Source organism: Glycine max, chromosome 15 (assembly GCF_000004515.6).
Source record: "Glycine max cultivar Williams 82 chromosome 15, Glycine_max_v4.0, whole genome shotgun sequence".
NCBI classification, from domain to species: Eukaryota; Viridiplantae; Streptophyta; class Magnoliopsida; order Fabales; family Fabaceae; genus Glycine; species Glycine max.
This window is the reverse complement of record NC_038251.2, coordinates 51,745,884-51,769,457: the sequence shown is the minus strand read 5'-3', so window position 1 is coordinate 51,769,457 and position 23,574 is coordinate 51,745,884. Positions and strand designations below refer to the sequence as shown.

Here is a 23,574-nt window from a genome sequence, read left to right as displayed (position 1 = left end):
AAAGGTTAGAAATACTAATAACCGTCTTAGAATGTTGTTAGTGTAGTTGAGAATCTAAGACGGTTATTGGGATAACCGTCTTAGAAAGTTAGATATATTAAGACGGTTATTGGGCAAATCCTTAGTGTAGTTGTCTTTCTACAACGGTTATGAAAATAACCGACTTAGTATGTCTAACCTTCTAAGACATTTGAATAACCATCTTAATATGTCTAACATTCTAAAACGGTCATTACTATAACCGTTTTAGAATCTAATTTTTGGTTTTTTGTTTTTGGTGGGCTTTTTTAATTTTTTTTTTTGTTGGCTCTCTGGTAACTTTAAGCAAGGCACTATACATTGACGGTAACCAAAAGCATCATCATCAATTTCAACTTATCAAGTTTGTCTACTTACAATTGAATAGAATCATTTAATTTATCAAAGGTTTTCTTTCTCCTAAAACAAAAACCAACAATAACAAATTTTAATTATAACAGCTTCAACAACCTTCAATCGATGATTGAATTAATAAAAAAAATACCCATTTGCCCGAAAGAGCTCCTTACTATGCAAAGGTACGTGAAAAGATCATTGTACGTAACCTTACCCTTGCATATGCAAAGAGACTTTTCGAATTCAAACCCATGAAAATCAATGATTGAATGAAAAATTAAATCTAATTAGATCACTATATATATATATTGCAAACCCCTTATTAAACTTGCCTGTGGGTGGAACAGGGGGGTCATCAACCAAATTTGTAGTCGAAACGGGCATATCTTCTCCTAAAAATGCTTACTCAAACAAACCTAGAGACTCTAATATTGATGCATGTCTAATAGGATTATGACAAACACATTTACTTTTTTCAAGTGGTTGTGCTTCGTTGAAAACAACATTTTCAAAAGTTAACCTAGCCGCAGAGTATCATGGACTTCAATAATTTCAGCAATGCCTCAAAATAGATGTTTGTTAAATGAAAAATAAAAACCACTAGATCACAATTTAAGTCCTGCGATATGAAACCAAATCATGCATGATTATAATATTCCAAAGTAGATAACAAATAAATAAATACAACATAGCAAGAAATTTCATTACCGCTTTGGCATAGCTCTGGCCCATATAATCAATGCCATTTAACCAGTGGCTATGAAAGCCAACTGCAACCATTTCAGCACGAGAATAGAACTGATATCCAACATCAATACCTACCATTACAAGAAAAATTAAAACAACTGAATAAGGAACTACCAGCAGGAGAGTTGATCAAGCAAATGACGAGATAATTATTTAAGAGAAACATTTACCAGTGTTAGAACTAGGAGACAGAAAATATAGGCCAAGGGTAATAGCAATGTAAGATGGCTATTGGCTACCAACCTGGAATGTTGCCAATTCTTTTCTCAGGTTACAATATCTCATTATTTTCCATCATCTGCCAAAAATCCCCAAATGGAGGATAGTGTTAAAGGAAAACAAATACATCTTAGAAAGTATAATTAAATTGATTTCAATGAATGAAATTAATCAAATCAAAACAAATAATAGTATAAATTAAATTAATAAATTAATACATTAATACACATTTAAAAAACATTTAACTGTTCAGACTTAAATTAAATAGTCCATGGAATTGTTTCAAAGATACGACTCATAATTAACTGATTAACTAAATACATTCATAAGATATCAAGCATCCATCACTACAAAGAAAAAAAAAAAGGTAACAAAAAATGGATAATGTAATTTAATGGCAATGCTATGACAAGTATCAGAAGAGAAAAATCCTATACTAGATCATCACAGAAAAAATATCCTGAGATGCAGCCTGCCTCATGAGACCAACTTATAAGTTTCCTACTTTATCACTAAAAGTTGGTTGCCTCAAGACTCACTTTTGCTACTCTGGCGTTTTCATTGGCTATTCATTAATGTGAACTTTCATGTGCAGTTTACTACTTTATTGTAGATAATAAATCATTTGGGGTGACAATACTTACAACTTGGATTTGTGAGCTTGAGTGTACAAACACAGATATCATAAAGTGCCTCATTATCAAGGACCATGCATTCATTAGTAATATCAACTAGTTGATGAATAGAGAGAGTGGCATTGTAGGATTCAACCACGGTGTTAGAGACCTTTGGAGATAAGAACACTAAGAATGTCAACATCATCCTATCCGGATACTCTTCTCTGATCTTTGAGATAAGCAAGGTACCCATTCCAGACCCAGTTCCTCCTCCCAGTGAGTGAAAAATTTGCAACCCTGTCATGATCATCAAACAGACAATTCTCATATACATAAAACCATAAATAATTCAACAGCTTTATAAAAAAGACAAAATCTGAATGCATTCCTTTCTTCCTAGTGTTTCCCTATCAGAATTAGAGTTTTACCTTAATAAAGGTTCAATTAAATATTAACTTACGTTACCAAGTAAAACTCTAATTTTGATTGAGGAACAAAACAAAAAAGTATTTAAAGAATTGTAGCAAAACTTTGTCCTTTAAAATAGATCAAATTTAGACATATTTCTTTAATTGCTTTTTCTGTTATCTTTCAATCAAAATTAAAACTTCACTTTATTAATTCACGAAATAAAATATATGTTATTGAGGTAAAACCATTATTCTAATTAGAGAACATCATGAAAAGTACTTTAGGAACTGCATATAAACTAAGGTGAAACTACTACTCTAGTTAGAGAACAACATGAAAAGTAGTTAAGTAACAACATCAAAATTTTGTTAGTGCAAAAGGACATAACAATAACATGTCTGAATGTATGGACAATAAATTTATCAATTTACTTAGAACTTGAATTAACTAAGTAGTAGTACCCTGCAAGCAGTCATAGTTCTCAGCTTCTTTTCGAACAACATCAAGAACAAAATCAATAAGCTCAGCTCCCTCAGTATAATGCCCTTTAACCCAGTTGTTACCAGCTCCATTTTGGCCGAACACGAAATTATCAGGCCTCAAGACTCACTTTTGCCTCAAGACTCACATTTATTATCTACTTTATCATTATTACCTTTTAGTTGAATTTAATTTAGACACATGTCCTTGAATGGTTCAAAATCAATTCTTCTCAATTCCAAAGCCAAGTAGCAAACAGGTCCTTAATAATACGAGAAGCATCTTATCTTCTCTGCCACAGGAAGAAGAAAAAAACAACATAAAGGAGCCACATGCAAAAAAGAAAAAAGAAAAAAACTAACCTTCACAAAAACAAAAGTAACTCAAAAGTTTTATATAGATTGATAGATTGATCATCAACACAAAAGGGCACCCAAAATAGCACAAATGGGAAAAAAGATAAAAAGAAAAAGACGGACAATATAAACCAAAAACAAGAAGGATAACCTAAAAAACTCCAACTAGGAAAGGTAGGCATTGACTATTCACAAAACAAATAAATAAATAAAATACCCAAAACCTAAAATGAGCGTAGACAATCAAAATGAAAAAAAAAAATGCAATTTGGAACAAAAGGGTGGGTTTTATGAGACAGTAAACCTGCTCTGGGAGACATCATAGATCTGGGCCTTGATGGCCATGAGCAAGGGCTTCTCAAGATCGATGCTATCGTAGGCCTTGAGCTCCTCCGCTGTGATCTCGTCGAGCTGAACCGGGGGGTGTAGAGGCGACATCTCCTCCTCTTCCTCCTCCTCGATGTGGCGGTGGCGGTGATGGTGGTCGTCGGAGGAGCCAAAGAGACCTGTGACAACGTAGTAAATGGCAAAAAGAAGCGCCAGCACCGTGAAGAAGGTGGAAGGAGAGAAGCCAGTGTAGGCTACAATGGCTTCCTTCAGGGTTTCCCACAGCTGCACAACCATCACTCCGTGTTAGAGAGAGAGAGAGAGAAAGAAAATTTATGTTGTGTCTTTCACCTTGATGGCTTCCTTCAGGGTTTCCCACAGCTCCCACAGCTGCACATATGACCGCGACAGCAAGCCACCAATAGACTTAATTAGGGTTCCTTCAGCAAAACACGTCTTGTTTAAGTTTCCCTTAATTACAAAAATGCCATAGACAACAATTCTAAGACGGTTATGTACGACCGTCTTAGAATGCACAACGTAAAAACAAAAAATATTGCCCCTAATTACAAAAATGCCACCGTGGATTAATAAATTACCAAATGGATAATTTTAAAAAAAAAATAAAAAATGAATAAATCATGCTTCAAAGGAAATCATGCTTTAAAAGAAGATTTTATTTTTCTAGTTATTTTTTATTTTTTAAAAAACATTTTGGTAGTTAAAAATCTTCACAAATTGTTTCACAACATAAGAAACAAACAAATGCACATATCATGGCACCTAAAAAAGCAATTTGTGGTGGGTTTTTAGCCACCATAATATTTTTATAATAATTTTAAAAACAAATTGAGAAAATGAAATTGTCTTTTAAAGTACAATTTCTTCACATTGAAATCTTTTGAATCATAGTTTATCCATTTTTGTAATTTTTTAAAAATTTATCCATATATATATATATATATATATATATATATATATATATATATATATATATATATATCCTTTAAGCTATCACATATTCAAACTTAAGTTGAATGTATTTGTATCTTATTTTTATTTCTTCTATCCATTTTTTACATGTTTGATAAAAAAAATTAAAAATAATGTAAAAACAAACATAGGAAATAAAAAATTAAAAAATACATTTGCTACTAATGAATTTATCTGTTAGAAATTTACAAAAAAACATCGTAAGTAATTACCAACTAAAAAATAAGTAGATAATTACCGATGGATTTATCTATGGATTTATCCATCAGTAATTCCTATAGACAGAAAAGTCTACCAATAATTATTAGCTATGACCTTTTTACCGATGAATTTTTATTCATCAAAAATCCATCAGTAAAACTTCATTACCAACGAAATATGTCCATTGGTAATAATGATATTTCTTGTATGAAATCAATTCTATTTTGGCTATGCAACTTTATGTTATAATATAATTAACTAGTAACATTTTTAAAATGTTGTTATTAATATGTAAAAATGTTACAAAAGGTTAGATAGGCGACCTTTTGAAAATGTTACTATTGATATGCAAAAATGTTACAAAATGTCATATTGGTAACATTTTTTAAAATGTTGCTATTTGTATGTAAAAATGTTATAAAAAGTCTTTAGCGGCATAGGTCTAATACAATATTTGATAAAATATCATAAAATATATTATTAGTAACATTTGTATTTAATTTGGTAACATTTTTTAAATGTTACCAATAACACTTTGTTATAGTGTTATTACTTAAAATTTATTAAAAATTACAAAATGAGAGAGGTTTATTAAATCAAATAACATAAGATCCATAGTTTGTTGTTATTAATTTCCAATAAGTTTCAAAATATAAAAGAGTGTGTATTCTTTTATCACCATAACATTATTGTAGAGTATTTATCAATTTTGTTGATAACTAATTTTTGTTGGAAAATCTGAGTGATCATCTTTAGTGAGATCTCTCTTTCTAACCACATTTTCATTCACAAGGTTTGAACTTGAAACCTTGCTTAAGGGTATCGAGTCCAGGATTACATGGACCGGCAACTTGTTGCTAAAAGAGTGTGTATAAGATTTTTTTAAAATAGAGAGAAAGAATTGATCGTGAGAATGTGGTTCAAGTAATGTTTTTAAAATTGAATCAATGATTAAACCGGTCAAGACATTGATTCAAGGTTCATTAGTTCTATTGTAGTTGATTCGTGGTAAAATTAGTGTTAATAAAATAATCATAATAATAAATAATACACAAATTAGTATCAAATAAATATAATATCATAACTTTATAACACTAAAACTAAAATAAAACATTATTTTCTAGGTTTTTAACATTAAAAGTACAAATAAAAATCTAATCACTAAAATATATCATAATAGTTAAATTTAAATTCTAATAAAATACAATAATATCCATTAACAAAAACAAGTTTACATTTAGAATAAAAAATTATAAATCATTATAAAAGAGTAAAATATGTTTTATAAGAAAAATTAATAATAATCATTGATAAAATAATTTATACCTATTTATAATCTTTATTAATTTTTTAAAAATATTTTACATTAAATTTAAAATTTTATAAAAGTACTAGTTCAACCTGATTTTCTGCACCAGTTCTCACCAGTTTTGAAAAGGTCTTTGGTCATTAGGCCACTTCCTAATCCAACTGGTTGAACGGCTAATTTGGTCCAGTTTTAAAAACCATGGGTTCAAGAGTAAATTAAAAGAGTGAGTTTTTCTATTATGTAATTTTTTTTTCTTTTTGTGTGTGAGAGTGAAAAAAGAGTATGAAAAGGATAAATAAACACTCAATAGGGTGTAAGAATGGAAAGAAGTGAGAAAAAATAAAGAAAAGAAAGACAAAGTAATATATGATAGTATGTTGTGTAGGTGAGTGCGGAGGAGAGAGAGAGAGAGTGAGTCACAAATGAATCCCTAGATTTTTGCAATGGGATGAAATCACCTGATGAGCAATTCGAGAAATCTTTTTGGGGAGTGAATCTACTCCCAAATAAAAGAATGAGGAATTATGTATGGAGAAATTTCTCCTGATGTGTGTACAAAATCAGTTATATGTAATCACCAAATGTAAGTAAAATTTTTAGCTTTTTCTAAAATCCCTGATATATTTTCTCATAAAATTTTAATTCAACATTTTTGGAATTAATTAAGTTACAAACTGAATACGAAAGAAAACAAAATCAAATATTAGATTTTATTGAGTCAAAACAAATTTATTTAAATGAATATTTTTGTTCTTTATTTGTATTACTTTTACTCTTTTATTTTCCTCTTTATTTTTATCCAGAAAATAAATAATTCGGTGGTGTTTACAAAAAGTATACTACAAAATCATGAAATGAATTTAATAAAAAAAATACACAAGGGTGTTAATTAAGTGCACAACCAAACAAAGTAAAGGGACGTAGCATTTATTTAGACTACTTCGTTTGTTCTTGCTTAAAATATTTGTGTCCAATGTTGCACAATCATCCTCTTACATTTACATGTGGATTCTATATCAAGCAAAAAATTCACAGAGCTAAAGATTATGATGTTGAAAAAGAATTGATACTATATTATTACTCCACAAGATTAGGTTACTGTCCACCAGATTTGATCTTAACTTCAGAGGCTGATGGACTATCAAACTTATTCCAAAGGTTCAAGATACGCACCCCAAAACATATATGTCAAGTACACACTTGACTATATTTATATGCTAGGACTCCTCAACCATATGAAAATCACCCTTCATCCATTAAAGCTAAGACCTTAACTTTCAAGATCAGGATCATCACCCACCCTTTCTACCTCCTCCTTTGTACATTATAGATAGCAGCAATACCAACTCTCACCAATCACCATATCAGTTGATGATGCCGACCTACCACTATCTAATTTTCCAGCTTGCATGGTGAAATTGTTCGGGCCAAACAATTACGTACCCTCGTGTGTAGCACTAATCATTAAACTCGATCGTTGGAAAACTTAATTATTATTGTATTGAAATCTAATGTGTTAAAGTATCAATATATGATGTTATTCCAACACACATTTTTTAATATATGCCTCTAATATACACTTTTATTTTAAGAAAAAAAGCTAGAAAACTACGTTTCTATTTGTTTTTATAGAAAGAAAAAAGGCAAATTAGAAAAGAGGTTTATACTTGTCTTTTTCCAATACTTCTGATTTTTTTTATGTTGTGTTTAATTTACATTTATTATAAATTAGTCTCTTTGTATCTCTCTCCTCTCTCCTTCCATTTATTATAAATTAAATGGAATAAGGAGAAGTAAAAAAAAAAAGATGAAAAAAGACTTGAACCAAATTATATATATAAAAGAGAAACTTATAAATACTTTAATATTATTGGAAACATATTTTGTGTATATATGCTTATGCGTAAATACCAGGTATAATCTGCACTGTTCAAACAAATATGAGCGTCCATTACTCAATAAAAAAAATAGATGAAATATCGTTTTTAGACAAACAAATTGGTACTTATCTGTGATTTAAAATTCATTATTTGGATGTTTTTTTGAAGAATTTAAAATTTTGAAATTTTAAAACAAAATTTTAAACAACTAAAAATCTGGAATTTTAATTTTCTTCTAAAGAATGAGAAATTAAAATTCTCTTCTTACAGTCTTCTTTAACCATCTAAGCTCCTAAAATATCGATCGGGTGTGGACACAGAGGAACACGTATAACTAGCACACCAATCATATCTTCTCTTTTTTTTCATTCATTCTTTTCATCTCATTATTTTAATTTTTTTTATCCAAACACAAAATTTTGAAAATAAAAGAATTTCAATTGAAGTATTTTGAAATTCTTAGAATTTCAATTGAAGTATTTGAAATTCTATTTCAATTGAAGTATTTGAAATTCTTAGAATTTTAAATTTCTCAGAATTTTAAATTTTTCCATCCAAACACATTCTATGGATATTCTTTTGCCCCCATTCTGACTTTGATGAGTAATCTATACTTTGGTCGAGTAGAGATATGAGTACGGATAATATCCATTTTTTTAAACGAGAATAGAAACAGGTATGGATATATATCTATATGTCTCGTTCTTTGTCCCGACATATATAATTATTAAATTATCTTTATTTTATCTAATTTTTTTAACTTTGTTTATTTTTTTGAAAAAATAATTTTAGCTTTTGTTCAATTTTTTAAATTATTTCTTTCAAAACTTAAATCTTTAAATAAATAATATATTTAGTTGTCTTCACTTGTTTAAACATTTATTTTTTTATTTATTTTTTCAATAATTATTTTTTAAAATTATAAGCGGATACGGATAGGATAGGGTACGGTTATACATGATATCCAACGTGAATGGGAATGAGAAAAAAAATTTCATACCCATCAAGGATGAAAACAGGTACAAGAATAGTTTTGGAAAGCAGGAATGGAAACCACATACTCGTTACCATCCGTTATCATGTGAAACCCTTTTCAACCTAGTATTAAGTGTCATATGAGAAGAGGTCAACAAATATGGGCTTGCAAAGCCAATGAGATCAATTTCATTGCAAACGTTCCACTCATATGAAAAAGGTTTCCTGGAGTGGATTGTTTTGACAAATTAATTGTTAATCACACTTTTAATTTGTACTTATGTTTAAGAAGAGGAATAACAAAATGTGAGGGAAGCATTGGAGCTTGGTTGTGTTTTTTTACTCTCTCTCATGTCAACGAGTTATGCAGAGAATGACTATTGTTTTTGGCTTCATTTCTCTGTGTAACTTGTCTGCCACCTTTTATGTCTAGTATATACCTATTTCTTTTGCTGAGAAAAAAAAAAACTGAATTTAATTTATGTGTACCTGTTTCAAATAGTTAGTATAATTTTTTTTAATGATTGTAATTAGGACATTTGACTCTCATATGGTTAGTATAAAAATTAACAGAGTTTGGAACCATTGCTACAATTGGGTGGGGGTGTCTCTAGCTCAACCCTTGGATTGGAATCAACATTTTTTCCAACATCAATGTTTCTGGTTGGGGAGAGTTAAATCTAAAGTATGGAGAACAGTTTGGTCCTCTATTATTTGGGTTCTCTGGACTCATCGGAACAACATCATTTTTCCCAGAAAATGTTGGATCTAGACTGGATTACGGAGCAAATTCAGTTAAAATCGTGGAGCAAATTAAGTTAAAATCGTGGAGTTGGATTACTTAGCAAATTACAAAACAACATCAGCTTAACCCCATCCCACATCATCATCAACAAATCAACCAATGTAATCGATTACAAACCTATTTAATCGATTACAATCACACCCCAGAATAAAAAATCAACCTCTCTGAAGTTCATTTTAATCGATTATCACATAATGTAATCGGTTATAATGATTCAAAACTATAGAAAGTTACAATTTTTAAGAGTCAAGACATCATCTTTCATCAAAACCAAATTGTTTCTTTCAATCTAAAATATTCAACAACGGATTTAAGCTTCAACAAAATATTTTATAACATTTCAAAATATTCAAAATAAAAAAGAGGTGAGCTTCCCTTATCTATCAACTCAATGAGTTAACTTTGGGATGAAGAAGAAAAAAAAAAGGAAAAGACTTTGGGTTCAAAATGAAAGCTTTCCGTCACTCCTACAATAATTCTACATCATCCATATCATCCCAAACCCCAAAACTAACAGAAAACACGTCAAAACCTTACAAATGAACACTTTCATGAATTTTTAAAGGGTGTTCATAGGGGAAAAACGAGAATGAACACAATGAGATGAAGAATGGGATTTACCTCACCTATGGACAACCAACAAACACTAAAAGGGAAGGAAAAAAGCTTCCTTTTGTATAACACCAAAGCTTTAAGTTTCTCCAATGGTGGTTTTCTTGGAGGGAAAGCAGTGAGTGAAATGAGAGATTTTCTTTTGTGAGAAGTTTCATGAGGGGTTTATGAGAGGTTTTTTGGTGACTCTTTAGTTTCTCTCTCTATACCTTGACTTCTACTAAGCACAGCTACCTCTCTCATAAATCAAAAGTCCATCCATCTAAGCCCAAGCACACTAAAACCTACTAATACACATAGAACACATGCTTAATTAATTAATTAATTTATGAGAGCAAAACGTTACACATATAATTGACAAATAGAGATGAAATGAAACCAAATCAGAAAAGGTGGCTTTAAATAATTAAATGTGAGGATTCAAAATAAAAACAATAAATAGTCTAAAAGAAACTAATTTGTTTCTTATTTTTAATACAATAAAAAAAATAACTCTATACAAGCAAGTACTATTTTCCGGATCAAGTTCAACACAAAAAAATACATCCAGAGCCTTCTTTGTGTCTCATGCCTGTAAAAAGAATGTCAGTTAGTTTAATTGATTTTTTTATTAGCAAAGTAAATTTGTATTATGAATATAGGTCTATTTTTTTAGGCATTTGCTGATAATTAAAAGATCACAAAATATTTTGATACAACCAATGCCCCTTGCCTAACCAGCTATAAAAGCATAAAACCTCAGCTACCCATTATTAACTATTCCCCCATGGATATAGCAAGAACCTTCAAGATATGATACTGTTTAAAACCAAAATCAGCACAAGGGTTGAACATAGAAATAAAGCTTTGTCACTTTAACCATCCAAATTTATTAATATAGCCTAATAATCCCAAAAAATACAACACACTGGACCAAGCAAGACAAGACCAAAAACATTTAATAATTAATGCCTATCAAACCCCCCAAGCAGATTTTGGTACCCAAGTCCTAAACCAAATACATGTAGACACTTTTTTCTTGGACCAAATACATGTAGACACTTTTTTTTTATAGGCAAAAATACAAAAGCATAAGCATAAGGTGTGCATGTAACTATACAAGTTTGAGAAAGTCCAAAAAATCCCCCACATAAAACCAAAATCACCCCAACTTTCTCACTAATACTAATAAGTTTCAACCCCAACATCTTATAATATCCCAAACGGCGTGGCATATTAGAAGATATTGGGATTTTCCAGAATCCAGGACAAATGACAGTACCTAAAAAGACTAACCACACTCCTCCCATGTATATAGAAACGATCTCACCCCATCAAGCAAAGTGAAATCACAAATAACATGTAGACACATTATCATAACACACATGATATCATCCTTCGGCCATTTAAAACTTCTGCATTTAGTAGGCACACATAAATCGCATCCAGGATACCATATAATATATTAGTTACTAACTAATAAAAGATTGAAGAGTAAATATGTGCTAGAACTTAAAAAAAAAAAATCAAAATTTACTTATTGATGTGCATTAGCTTCAACTCTGTCATCATCAGGTATATACTCGTTGTTTTTTGCAATTGAAGATAATCCACCCAGTATAAATATTTAGAACACCAATAATTAATTAAAATTTGAAGTTTCCTTTTTAATCTTTTTTTTATGTTTTGTAGTTTTTTTAGTATTTTATAAAACAAATTATTAAGATAAAAACATCAAATAAAATAACAAGAATCCACTCGTCCTTGTTTTTTTTTTTTTTTGTTCAACATCCTATTTTTTAGTTCTATCAAGTTAGAATTTCAGCTAAGTAATTTTTAATTAAAAATGGTTGCTTTTAATTAGGCGTGAGTTGTGCTCTATACAGTTCAAAGGCGCATAAAACTAACAACTGCAACAACATGCCTAGTGCAGTTACAGGCACCGAAGGTGCAACAATGATAGAAAAAATCGAAAATAAAAACTTGATGAGATAAGATCAATTAGGAACAAAATCTATAAAATGATAATATAAAAATTCTGATAATTTTATTTCAAATAAAAAATAACGATAGTAATAAAACATAATATTTAAAGTAAAACAAATTAAGAAAGTAGATCGAATATTCCATATAAAGAAAAATAAAATTTTAGTTCTGAAGAGAATGTAAAAATAAAAAATAAATAAAAGTTACATTTACAAATCCTCTTTACTCTAAAATTATAATTTTTGCACTTCTAAATTTTAAGGTTCTCTAAGATTTGAACATTTAATTTTTTATCATTTTAATTTCAATTTTAATATGATTAAAATTTGAAATCTTGACACATTATACCAATTTGAATATTCTTAATCAATATTAATTTGAATTTATTTTTCAAAATATGACACTTTATTAATAAAATCTTTTTTTCTTGCTTTATAATTATTCACATTTTTATTTTAATTTAAAAACTACACAATGCTCCTTTTATTTTTTTATATAGAAATTTTATTTAAATTTAAAATACTTGCACAGATTAGGAAAAACTTGATGATTTAATACAGATTGAATTTTCACTAAAAGAATTTTAATTTTTAGTGACTAAAATTTAGTGATGAAAGTAAAATGTGTCACTAAATATATCGTTATAGATGCATTAAGTAATATTTTTCCGGAGACAATAACATTGTCAGTATAGAAAAAGAATTTCTCACAGCGACCATAAATATTATTGGCATTCATTATTAACAACAAGCACATCCGCATAGAAAAACATTTTTCCCAACAACAATACCATATTGACATAGAAAAGTAAATTTTTGCAACGACAATGAACGTTATTGACATTAAATATTACTTTTCACAGCAATAATGAACGTCACTAGAATAGAAAACTACTTTGTGTAGTGACAAATTTTGTCGTTGGCATAAGTATAGTTTTTCTTGCAAAGTTAACCTTATTAACAAAAGAAAAATCTTATTCCAACAACAACCAAATATTGCTGCCAAATGTTTTAATTGTCGCTAAAAAAATCACTTGTGAATTTAATTATTTCTTGTAGTGATATAACATTATTTATTTACTTTATTGTCTTTCCTTAATTATCTAGGAATCATAAATACTAAGAAATTTATAACAAAAACCTACACACTTTACTCAAGTAATTGACTAAAACCAGTTATTTATTTATACGCATGATCTAAGAGTGAGAAGAAGAATAATTTAAAGTTTGAAAATAAATGTGCTTACAAAAAATTAATAAAAGAAGTTTACATACATAAAATAAAAATATTATTTAATCGCGACTTATGTTTTTATCCATTAGGTTTATCTATTATAGTCTCCCAAATTGAAATTTACATTTGTTTAGCCCATCAAATTGACAAATTTTTTTAGTCTCTCTTGATTGATTTTTTGCAAATTTGGATATACAATTTATGACAAATTTTTATCATAGGAGGGACTAGAAAACCATTTTATGAATTTAAAAGATTAAAAAAATGCATATTTAATTTAGGGACTAAAAGATAGACTTCCAAATTTGAGTTTTTAATTTAATCATTTATTAAATAGTTTTAAATTCTCTTATAATATATATTAATTCTCCTACTTATTTAATGAAATATTTAAATAAGATATGGTAGATTTTAGTAGGATATATATCTTTTAATTATACAAAAATTAATATTACCTTAGTATGAGTAGAATTAAGTTGAATTTAAGAAAAACTTTGATTCTCAATCTTGTAAACGAAAAAATATAATTAAAAGATAAATATCTTATTAAAATGTAATAAATTATATTTTTTAATAAAAATAACCATTATCAAGAACTAGTTTTTAAAACTTAAATACCTGTCTGTTATAATAAATGAGATAGAAACGAGGCCCCACTTTTTTAGAGAAAAAAAATACATGATCAAAGGAAGATGGGGCGATGATTAGCTAGGGATGATCCTTCGGATTTGATAATTCCTTTATAGAAAATCTTTGTTGGATAAGATCATAGATTACCTCAAAAAGAAGATTTGGTAGATTTGTCCTACTTACATGGCGTGCAGGGTTGCAGCACCTAGCTCCACTCTGTCTACCAGACCCTGCTGCAAGTGCACTCACACTTCAATAATCGTGCACTTAAATATGTTATGTAATGGTGTTCAGATTACCAGCTTCTTTTACTTTGATTCAAAAGTACGCTTATGTCACTGAACTGAATTCTGAATTTACTAGTAAATAATTAGTGCTTTTCCCTCTTATCAAGAAATTCTCACATGACTTAATTAATTTCATCTGTGAAATAGTTTTCAAAATACAATTGGGGTGTTACTACTGTTCAGAATGGGCTGCTGATTTGATCGTGCTCAAATTAATAATAGTTAAATATTTTTTTAAGACATGATGCCAGTGAGTGTTTAGTATTTTTTTAACCAACACAATGAAATTTGTTTCTTTGGTGTGAACTCTTGGCATTTCAACAAGTTTTAGTCTTTTAATTGACTATTAGATTAATCTTCAATATGGAATATAGTAAAAAAAAATTAATGTATTATCAACCAAAATATACTCATTGAGTCAAATGTTTAGTATGTTAAAACATAAGTTAAATTAATTAAGTGATTGAGATGCTGAAATTAAAGTTGAATCATTGACAAGAATAATTATTTATTATATTTATTTGCCTCATTAATAAAAAAATATAAGTTAAATTAAATTTTTGATGTTCCTATATTAGGTCTCACATGATACTTATGTGATAAAATATAAAATAAAGTGAACAATAAAAAATATCTTGGTAAGAATTAAATCAATGACATAATATAATGACAAGACAATAAATCACTATATTACTTGTTTAATTTAGTTAATTTTGAAAACAATATTTTTCATGTATCATTGCATCAAGAGTTATTAATTTTATTAAATTATAAAAATTTATAAATTAAAAAACTATTTAATACATAATTATTTTTTACTTTTATTTTATATCATTTTACATAATTGTATTTATAATACTTTACATATTTTTATTTTTATTTTACCAATTTATAATTTAATTTCATAATTTAATATGTAAATCATTTAAATAAATTATTAATATCAAAGCTAAAAGGCACCTTAGGTCCCATATTTAAATAATCTATAAAATAAAATACTAAAACTTTATTAATTTTTATAATTAGAATAAAAAATAGTATAATTTATTTATCAAAATAAATTTACATATGTAACTTTCTTGATTTATATGACTGGAATTAAATTTTTATGGTTAAAACGAAAATATTAATATGTAAGTTTTATGAAAAATAAATATTAAATTTTATAAATTTATAAATATAATAAAAAATAATTTAAATATTAAATTGAATTTATGTAATTTATGGAAATTACTAAACCAATTTACATATTAATTAATGTAATTATATTGATTTTTATAATTTGAGTAAAAATAATTTAAATATTAAAATCAATTTAACAAAATTTGTATAAGTTATATAAATGATTTATGTAAATAATTTACATATAAATTTATGGAATTCAATATAAATTGGTAAAATTAAAATTAAAATATGTAAACTTATTAAAACAAAATTATGAAAAATGATTTAAACTTAAAGTAAAACATTTATACATTAAATAATTTTTTTTAATCTATAAATTTTTGTAATTGGAAAAAATTAATAACTTTGGACGTAATGATAATATAAAATATTATTTTTAAAAATTAACTAAAGCAAGTGACATATGATTTATTGTTTTATGATTATATAAAAGATGATGATTTTAATTCTTACAAAGAAATTTTTTTATTTTTCACTTTATTTAATCTTTTATCAAGTATTATGTTACACCAACATAAGTATCACATAAACATCAATAGGTTACATCAAAATCAAACATTAATTTTCGACAATTAACTAACGGTTAACAATGAAAGAACCAACATATAGAAATTGGATGTCTTGATTTAAAAATAAAAAGACCAAAATCATAAATTCAAAATTGTAAGAGGCCAAAATTATAATTTAGTTTAAAATATAAAATATTTATTTATAATAATAATAATAATATAAAAATATATATATGTCTTCTTTCTCAATTTTTAGTAATTTTTATTTTTAATCCTTAAATAAATTTTTGACTAGTTTTAATTCCTATAGTTTTTTTTTCTATTAATTATTTAATGTTTTTAATCCTACCAATAAGTATAACTGTTATAATTGCAAAAAACGTCTTGAACTTGCAACACTTCAAGTGACTACCACATTAGAATAGTAGTCTACATGATAAGTTATATGATTGTCATATCATCCTTAATGTGTTAAAAATACTGATTTTTTTAATAAAAAAACAAAAATATGAGTTATTTATAAATTTTAGTTTTTTAAATATCTATTTTTCAGTATAGCTCAATCATTTTTTTTTTTTGCGTCTCATTAGAAATGGTATAGTGGGTACTATGCTCACTGATAAATTAATTTTTTTTGTAATTTAATTAAATATATTTAAAATTAAACACATTTACTTTTTTAAGACATACACGCGTAATTAAACTAGGGAAAATTATATATAAAAAATATTTAAAGAGAATCAGTTACAAGTTTAAATACAATTATTTTAGAAAAAATGAAAATTGGAAATATAAATGTATTTGAATATTTATAAATACTTTTTATAAAATTCTTTAAAGAAAATCAGTTAAAAGTTATAAAAAAACTAATAAATTAAATCACTATAAAGACTTTTATAAATACGAATCACTCTATATCTAATATTTTATAATTTGATATAAAATGCATTTGAATTTTGCTATATCTATAAAAAATTTCGACGTACATGCATATAGGAAAACGTAAGACAGGAACTGTGCCAAAATTTTAAAACTAGTGGGTACATAAAGGCTGGGACGGATCCATGCAGAGAGGTGGGGGACAATTCCCCCATAAAGTATTTTATTTATTTATTTTACTTACACATATTTAATAAAAAGAAAATTTCCCTCACAAAAAATAGATGTTGATCCCATAAGATAATTTTGTTTGAAATGAAAATAAGAAATATGAAAAATAAATTAATACTAATTTTTATCACTTTATTATCCTTCTCCTCTAAATCATTAAAAATGAAATGTGCAACAATCCAGAATTGTTTGGTTACATACAAAAGGAAAAATACTTTTTTTTTTATAATAGGAACAATAAAAGTAAAAATACCATGTAGAAGGTAATTGTAATTTGTAAAATCTTAAATATATATATTTTTTTGTCATGAACTTATATATTTTGTAAAAGCTTATAATATTTTTCTTTTTTTTAGTGTGGTATCAATATCCTTATCTAAAAGATAATTAAAATTAATTCCTAAATTTTGAATTTTTGAAGGCCATCCACCCTCCCTGTTTGTATCAAATTGATTGAAATATATGTTCGATCGTCACAAATTTTATAAATTCCTCACAAAGGTCGTCATTAATTGTGATCATCAATTGTGAATGATTATATTCCTTCACAAAATTTTGTCATTATTTTTTATTTTTCTAGTGGTGAAAAATGTTGTATATATTCTCTTTATTGTCAATGAAAATGCACACAATTGCTTATAATTAGTATCTTTACCTTTATAAACAACGTAAACGAATAAAAAAAAATCCAACTTACAACAAAAATATGCAACTGAAATGATCAAGTAGCTAGTACACATGACTTGTAGTATTATGTATAACCAAAGAATCAACAAGCATATAGTACACATGACAAGTTATCAACATACTATGCTCCAAAAACTCAAATATCGAAAAAAGGGAAAACTTTGGTGATGGAAAGAGATACTACTAGTAATCGATCAAAGGTGGTAGGCCAATCCCCATGGGACCTATGGTGGCATGGGGAATGGGTTAGCTCGAGAGAATAAAAGAAATAATTAAACAGTATAAAAATGTAACGACAAGAGTGAGTCCTAAAGCAAGTGGAATAAAGCAAATAGACAGCCCAACATGCGAGTTTGTATTATATAATAATGTCTTCTATCTGCTGTTGAACAGATAATCTGTCCCTTTTGTCTCTTCCCCATCACTCCCTCACCTCACTCACACACACACACACACACACTCTTTTAAAACTCCCAAACCGCATCCACATTGATACCTCTTCTTTTTTCTTGTGTTCCAATATTATCTCTCTCACTATATATCTTCACCTGCATTCAATTCAATTCCCTTCTCCTAATCATTACTCTTTGAGACTCTCTTACATACCCCAAATATGGGTTCTAAAGCCCGTTGGCGCCAGAGTTGGGCTCCACAGCCTTTGACACCCTTAATGGAAGGCCCTGGCCCTGAAATGCAAGAGGAAGGAACCAAGAAAGAGAGCTCTTGGGAAGTCATAAGGGAATGGTTCAGGACTCAGAAGATCTCCCCAGGTGGAAGCTTTTCACAATCATCATCATTCTATGGAACCATTCATGCCAAGACACAAGATTTGAGGTTGTTGCTTGGTGTCTTGGGTTGCCCCTTGGCTCCTATTCCCTCAGCACATGATCCCACTCTTAGTATTCACATCAAAGACACCCCATTTGTAAGCTCTCTCTACACTTCAAAATGTTCCCTTTAGACCAAACTTAAATTAAAGTTTTAATTTAAATGTCTTGGCAACCCCATTGTGACTATAGTTGCTTCCCCATCAACTATTAAGATTTTAGAGTATGGTACTATTAATTCCATTTCAGTGCATGGTATGGTATGGTTAGGTGACACGTTTTCCATTAATGTGACTTCAAACAGGAAACTTCAACTGCCAAATACATTATCCAGCAGTATTTGGCAGCCACAGGGTGCCTAAAACAACAAAAGGACACAAAGAACATGTATGCCACTGGGATGGTGAAGATGATTTGCTGTGAGACAGAGATTTCATCTGGGAAAAATGTCAAGTGTTTGGGGACAAGAAGCAGTGATAATGGTTGCTTTGTGCTTTGGCAGATGCTACCTGGTATGTGGTCTCTTGAGTTGGTGGTTGGTGACCACAAGGTGGTTGCAGGCAGCAATGGCAAGACCGTGTGGCGGCACACACCATGGCTAGGCACACATGCAGCCAAAGGCCCCCAGAGACCCCTTCGTCGCATTATTCAGGTATAATAAGTTAAAATTGTTAATTATATATAACATACTAATTACCAGCATTTGTTTATAAAAAAAAATTGTACCTAAAATTAGATTTCATTAACTAGCTCCTCATTAAATTTCCTACAGAAATAAATTATTGGGTCTGATTCGTTAGAGTGAACATTGAGAATGACACTTAATTTAATTGCTATATATGTTAAAACTTGTCCTAGTACAAAGAGAAAAAAAAAAAAAAAAAAGTGTTTTTGTTCACAGTTTTCTTTCATATATATGCACCAAACAAAATTTGAACAATTGTGCATCGATTCTATTGGTCTTTTGTTTGGTGGGTAGACTTTATTTGATGGAATTGAGGCTTGGGGGGGACATGGCCCTAGGGTTCAAAGCATGTTGTACCAAACAAATATAAAGATTGAAGAAACAACAAATTGAAATCCCAAAGGAATATATGAAGGGTATATATCGAGCTGACAATGATGGAGAAACTGTCCCTTGCTTTACCCTACAATGTGGACTTGTTTTCTTTAAGAATTAGTATACTTACATGCCACGTGACTGTCAATATGACGTCATCTATGATTATTTGTATAGCTCATGAGTCATGATCTTGGGATTGCCACTTATTGCAGGTGGCTAAGGGTACCTTGAATTATCCTTTTGCTTTTGCTTTTCCTTTTTTATTTTGCACTTTAATGAACAGTCCTTCCCCTCTCCCACTGCATTATTGCCCCTGCTTTCATGCCTAAATATTAATTTCCTTTTTCGTTTGTACTTGTTTCACTCTTCAGCAATGTTTGGCATATGATAACGTATCATTCCTTCCCCGCTCGTTTATGAACAGACAGTTTTTTCTTTTCTTTCTTAAAAAAAGTGTATAAATAAATCATAAAATGGCCAAATAAATTCAATTTTATCATTTAAGGGACTGTTATAGACGTTATGTTGTAGTATTCTTAAAGAAAAAGGCAAACAATTTATACGGATAACTTACACAAACATCATAATTATTTGGCATCCAAGATTTTCACATGTTTATCGTCTTGACCAATATAAATTTTATTACGAGAAAGAGTCACTAAAACTTTAGTGAATGCCACGTGAAACTGGGTGAAACGATGGATATATATACTTGGTGTCTAACTTTTGAAAACACGCAAATTTAATCATTGTTTACATTTAAATTTAGTATTTAATAGCAATTTTTTACCAACACATATTTAAAGAGAGATTAAATTCATATATTTTAAAAAAATTAGAGGAATCAATTCATCGATTTAAAAGTATAAGTATCAAAACCAAGTTTAATGGAAAGTATGACCACAAATATACTTTTTTCCCTTTATTTCCAATTCTTCTATCTTCTAAGTGTTTTGTTGCTGTTCAAAACAGGGTTTGGATCCAAAGACCACAGCGAGTTTATTCACCAACGCGCAATGCTTGGGCGAGAATCGAATCGGGACCGTCGATTGCTTCGTGCTAAAGGTCTCCGCCGATCGTGCGGCGGTGGTTGAAAGAAGTGAGGGCCCAGCAGAGGTGATAAGGCACATACTCTACGGTTACTTTTGCCAAAAGAGTGGACTCCTCATATACCTAGAAGACTCCCACCTCACAAGGGTTCCTACGCAGGACAATGATACGGTGTACTGGGAGACCACCATAGGGAGCAGCATCGGCGACTACAGGGACGTTGATGGCGTCCTCATCGCGCATCAAGGGCGGTCCATCGCGACGGTGTTCCGGTTCGGGGAGCTCTCCATGCAGCATAGCCGGACCCGGATGGAGGAGATTTGGACCATTGATGATGTTATGTTTAATGTACCTGGACTCTCCATGGACCATTTCATTCCTCCAGCTGATATCTTTGACAATATAAATTCTCCATGATGATGATAATAACCTAACTTTTTATTAGGGGGGTTTTTTGGGTTACTTTTTTTTTTTGTTAATCTTTCCTTGTCAATGTGAATTGTAATATTACTTAATTTGGGGGGTGGTATAATCAAAGAATTGGTGGGAGAAGGTGTAATTTTACTTGTTTGCTAATGTAAGGTTTTAGAGACCAGTAAGTAGTTAGTTTGTGTGTCATGTCATTAAGCTCAAATGACAAATTCAAGAGGGGGGTGGAATAATTGTTACGTACGTAGTCAACTGGTATAAGATATTAATGATGGCACATAATTATGTACTTCCTTTGGATAAATGGTGGGATATTGATCATTGATGCCATTTTAATAACTTTTTTGTTTTACATTTTACCTAATATTTCTCACCAGAAAATATTTATTGCATTTTCTAATATTTGTATCCGGAAATGAATTGCTAAAGCCTGGAATCGGATGGCTTACCTTATTTGTGCTTTTCTAATGCCCCCACTACTAAAAATAATTCTTTTTTACGACGCAGTATTTATGACGGTCGTCAAATAACCATTTTTGTTTGTATAACGATGACAATTTTATAAATATTTCAAAGACGATTTCCATGAAACTGTCTTTGAATGTGGACAATTTTAATTTTTGCCCTCACATCCGTTCCTCTCTTGTTCACAAACCTCATGTTCGTTCCTCTTCTTTTCATTGGTTGTTCTCTTTCTCCTTCTTTCATCTTCCCATTACCCTCTCTCCACCTTCTCCCCGGCATCACCATCGCCCCTAACCCCACATTCCTCCTTCGCCTCCATTCCCCTCTCCTCCACTGGAACAACAAAAGACCCTAACCCCCAAAAAACTCAAACCCAAAGCCTCCATCGTCTGGGCTTCTCTGTGGTCACCATTGACGCCGACGTCAGCTTCTGCAACTTCGACATCCTCCTCAAACTCGAGAACCACGTCAACTACACCATCATCGAGGTCCTCAACGGCGACTGCCGCCTCAACCAAGCCCTCGTCTACGATAAGCACTGGTCCAACTTTCAGAGCAATGTAGTGACTCTGCAAAAGTGAAGTCAAGGAGAGGTTTCTTCGAGGCAGTGAAAGAGATTTAGATTCTATTTGAGAAAGCGTCGAAGTCAGGGAACCTCGTTTTGGTCGTAGAGGTAATTAATCCAGGTAAATATTATTTTTTCTAGTCTTAAGCCTTCGTATTGCCAAAGTTGCATTTAAACTTCTCTATAAGGTTCGATCTTTGACTCTCTTTAATGCTTTACCAATTTTAATGCATTATACATCGAATATAATAATACTCTTTTTTTAGTAAGTTATGTAGAATGTCAAATCATTCCTATGTCGTATAATTACTTTATTTTTCTTCTTTGTAGGGCTGATTTTGAGAGGACGGGTCTAAGCAGCTTAGTCACCATGCAAGTTAGGGACATTCAGGGTGAACCTACTTCACAGGTAATTATGTGTTTTACTTCTTTTTGTTATATCTTCCACTACTTGTGATTGATGCTTGCACAAATCCAAGACTTCCTATTTCTCCAAAGCTTATGCTCTTTCATGTAATTAATTAACATTCATTAATTTATTTATTATTGTCTTCAATTTCAGGCCAAATAGATTGATCATACAATACTAATTTATTATGTGAATTGTTAACTCGTTGGCAAGTGTACCAATTAATTTATCACAAGTAGTAAAGATTAAAATGGAAGTCCAAGTGTCGAATCCACATGAACTTTGGTTGTACTTAAGTAATGCAAACTCAATTATTAAGCAATAAGAAGAAAGAGAAGAAGAAAGAGATAAAAAATTGTAAGTGTGAAATTTAGAGTAAGGCAAAGAAAAAGATAACAGGAAAAATAAACAATTCAATACAAAAAGATGAAACCAGAATGTGATGATGTTGGGACCTAGCATGCCAAAACTACTTATAATATATTGTAGTAGATTTTCTCTAATTAATGAAACCTCTGTTTCCACCCGCATCTACTGAATTACCCTATCTTTGATTTCTCGCACGAAGGGCCTAGTTTATTTATTCTTTTCCCCCAAATTTCTTTGCAGAAATAAAATAATAAACCACATTAAGATAAGAGATGTAAAAATTCGTGGGCTAAATAAATGTCAATCTATTTCTAGTAATGAATTTATTAAGATACCCTTCCCCGGCTCTTTAAAAAATAACCATTTTTCAATGCATCACCCTCTAAACATTATATGGATGATTAGACCATAATAACAGATAAGCATAGAGAAGAATAATGGAAAGAGAATAACATTAATTAGATAATAGAATAACATTAATTAG

At 29.6% G+C, this 23,574-nt stretch overlaps 3 protein-coding genes across 3 annotated transcripts; 1 reads left to right on the top strand and 2 right to left on the bottom strand.

Moving 5' to 3' along the window:
* Positions 1–420: 420 nt before the first annotated feature.
* Positions 421–3,131, bottom strand: LOC121173566 (tubulin beta-1 chain-like). The gene is made up of 5 exons (XM_041009632.1): positions 3,107–3,131; positions 2,831–2,974; positions 1,986–2,255; positions 1,084–1,193; positions 421–438 (listed from the first exon to the last, which is right to left on the bottom strand). Exons 1-5 carry the CDS (start codon positions 3,129–3,131, stop codon positions 421–423), a joined length of 567 nt encoding a protein of 188 aa, XP_040865566.1.
* Positions 2,397–3,932, bottom strand: LOC100810991 (membrane steroid-binding protein 2-like). Its single transcript, XM_041009536.1, has one exon. The coding sequence runs from the start codon at positions 3,827–3,829 to the stop codon at positions 3,494–3,496; it is 336 nt and encodes a 111-aa protein (XP_040865470.1). The 5' UTR covers positions 3,830–3,932; the 3' UTR covers positions 2,397–3,493.
* A 14,376-nt stretch (positions 3,933–18,308) lies between these two features.
* Positions 18,309–21,621, top strand: LOC100810457 (uncharacterized). The gene is made up of 3 exons (XM_006598164.4): positions 18,309–18,838; positions 19,045–19,392; positions 20,776–21,621. Exons 1-3 carry the CDS (start codon positions 18,527–18,529, stop codon positions 21,268–21,270), a joined length of 1,155 nt encoding a protein of 384 aa, XP_006598227.1. The 5' UTR covers positions 18,309–18,526; the 3' UTR covers positions 21,271–21,621.
* The last annotated feature ends 1,953 nt before the right edge of the window (positions 21,622–23,574 follow it).

What these genes read in the sequence shown, in the direction of transcription:
- LOC121173566 (XM_041009632.1), bottom strand. Translation starts at nt 3,131, where the DNA reads ATGCTTCTCGTATTATTAAGGACCT. An exon ending in TCTCGTATTATTAAGGACCT is followed by an intron (nt 2,975 to 3,106) that starts GTTTGCTACTTG and finishes GGCAAAAGTGAG; the next exon opens with TCTTGAGGCCTGATAATTTC. An exon ending in GAACTATGACTGCTTGCAGG is followed by an intron (nt 2,256 to 2,830) that starts GTACTACTACTT and finishes TGATCATGACAG; the next exon opens with GGTTGCAAATTTTTCACTCA.
- LOC100810991 (XM_041009536.1), bottom strand. Translation starts at nt 3,829, where the DNA reads ATGGTTGTGCAGCTGTGGGAAACCCTGAAGGAAGCCATTGTAGCCTAC.
- LOC100810457 (XM_006598164.4), top strand. Translation starts at nt 18,527, where the DNA reads ATGGGTTCTAAAGCCCGTTGGCGCCAGAGTTGGGCTCCACAGCCTTTG. An exon ending in ACATCAAAGACACCCCATTT is followed by an intron (nt 18,839 to 19,044) that starts GTAAGCTCTCTC and finishes GACTTCAAACAG; the next exon opens with GAAACTTCAACTGCCAAATA. An exon ending in CCCTTCGTCGCATTATTCAG is followed by an intron (nt 19,393 to 20,775) that starts GTATAATAAGTT and finishes TGTTCAAAACAG; the next exon opens with GGTTTGGATCCAAAGACCAC.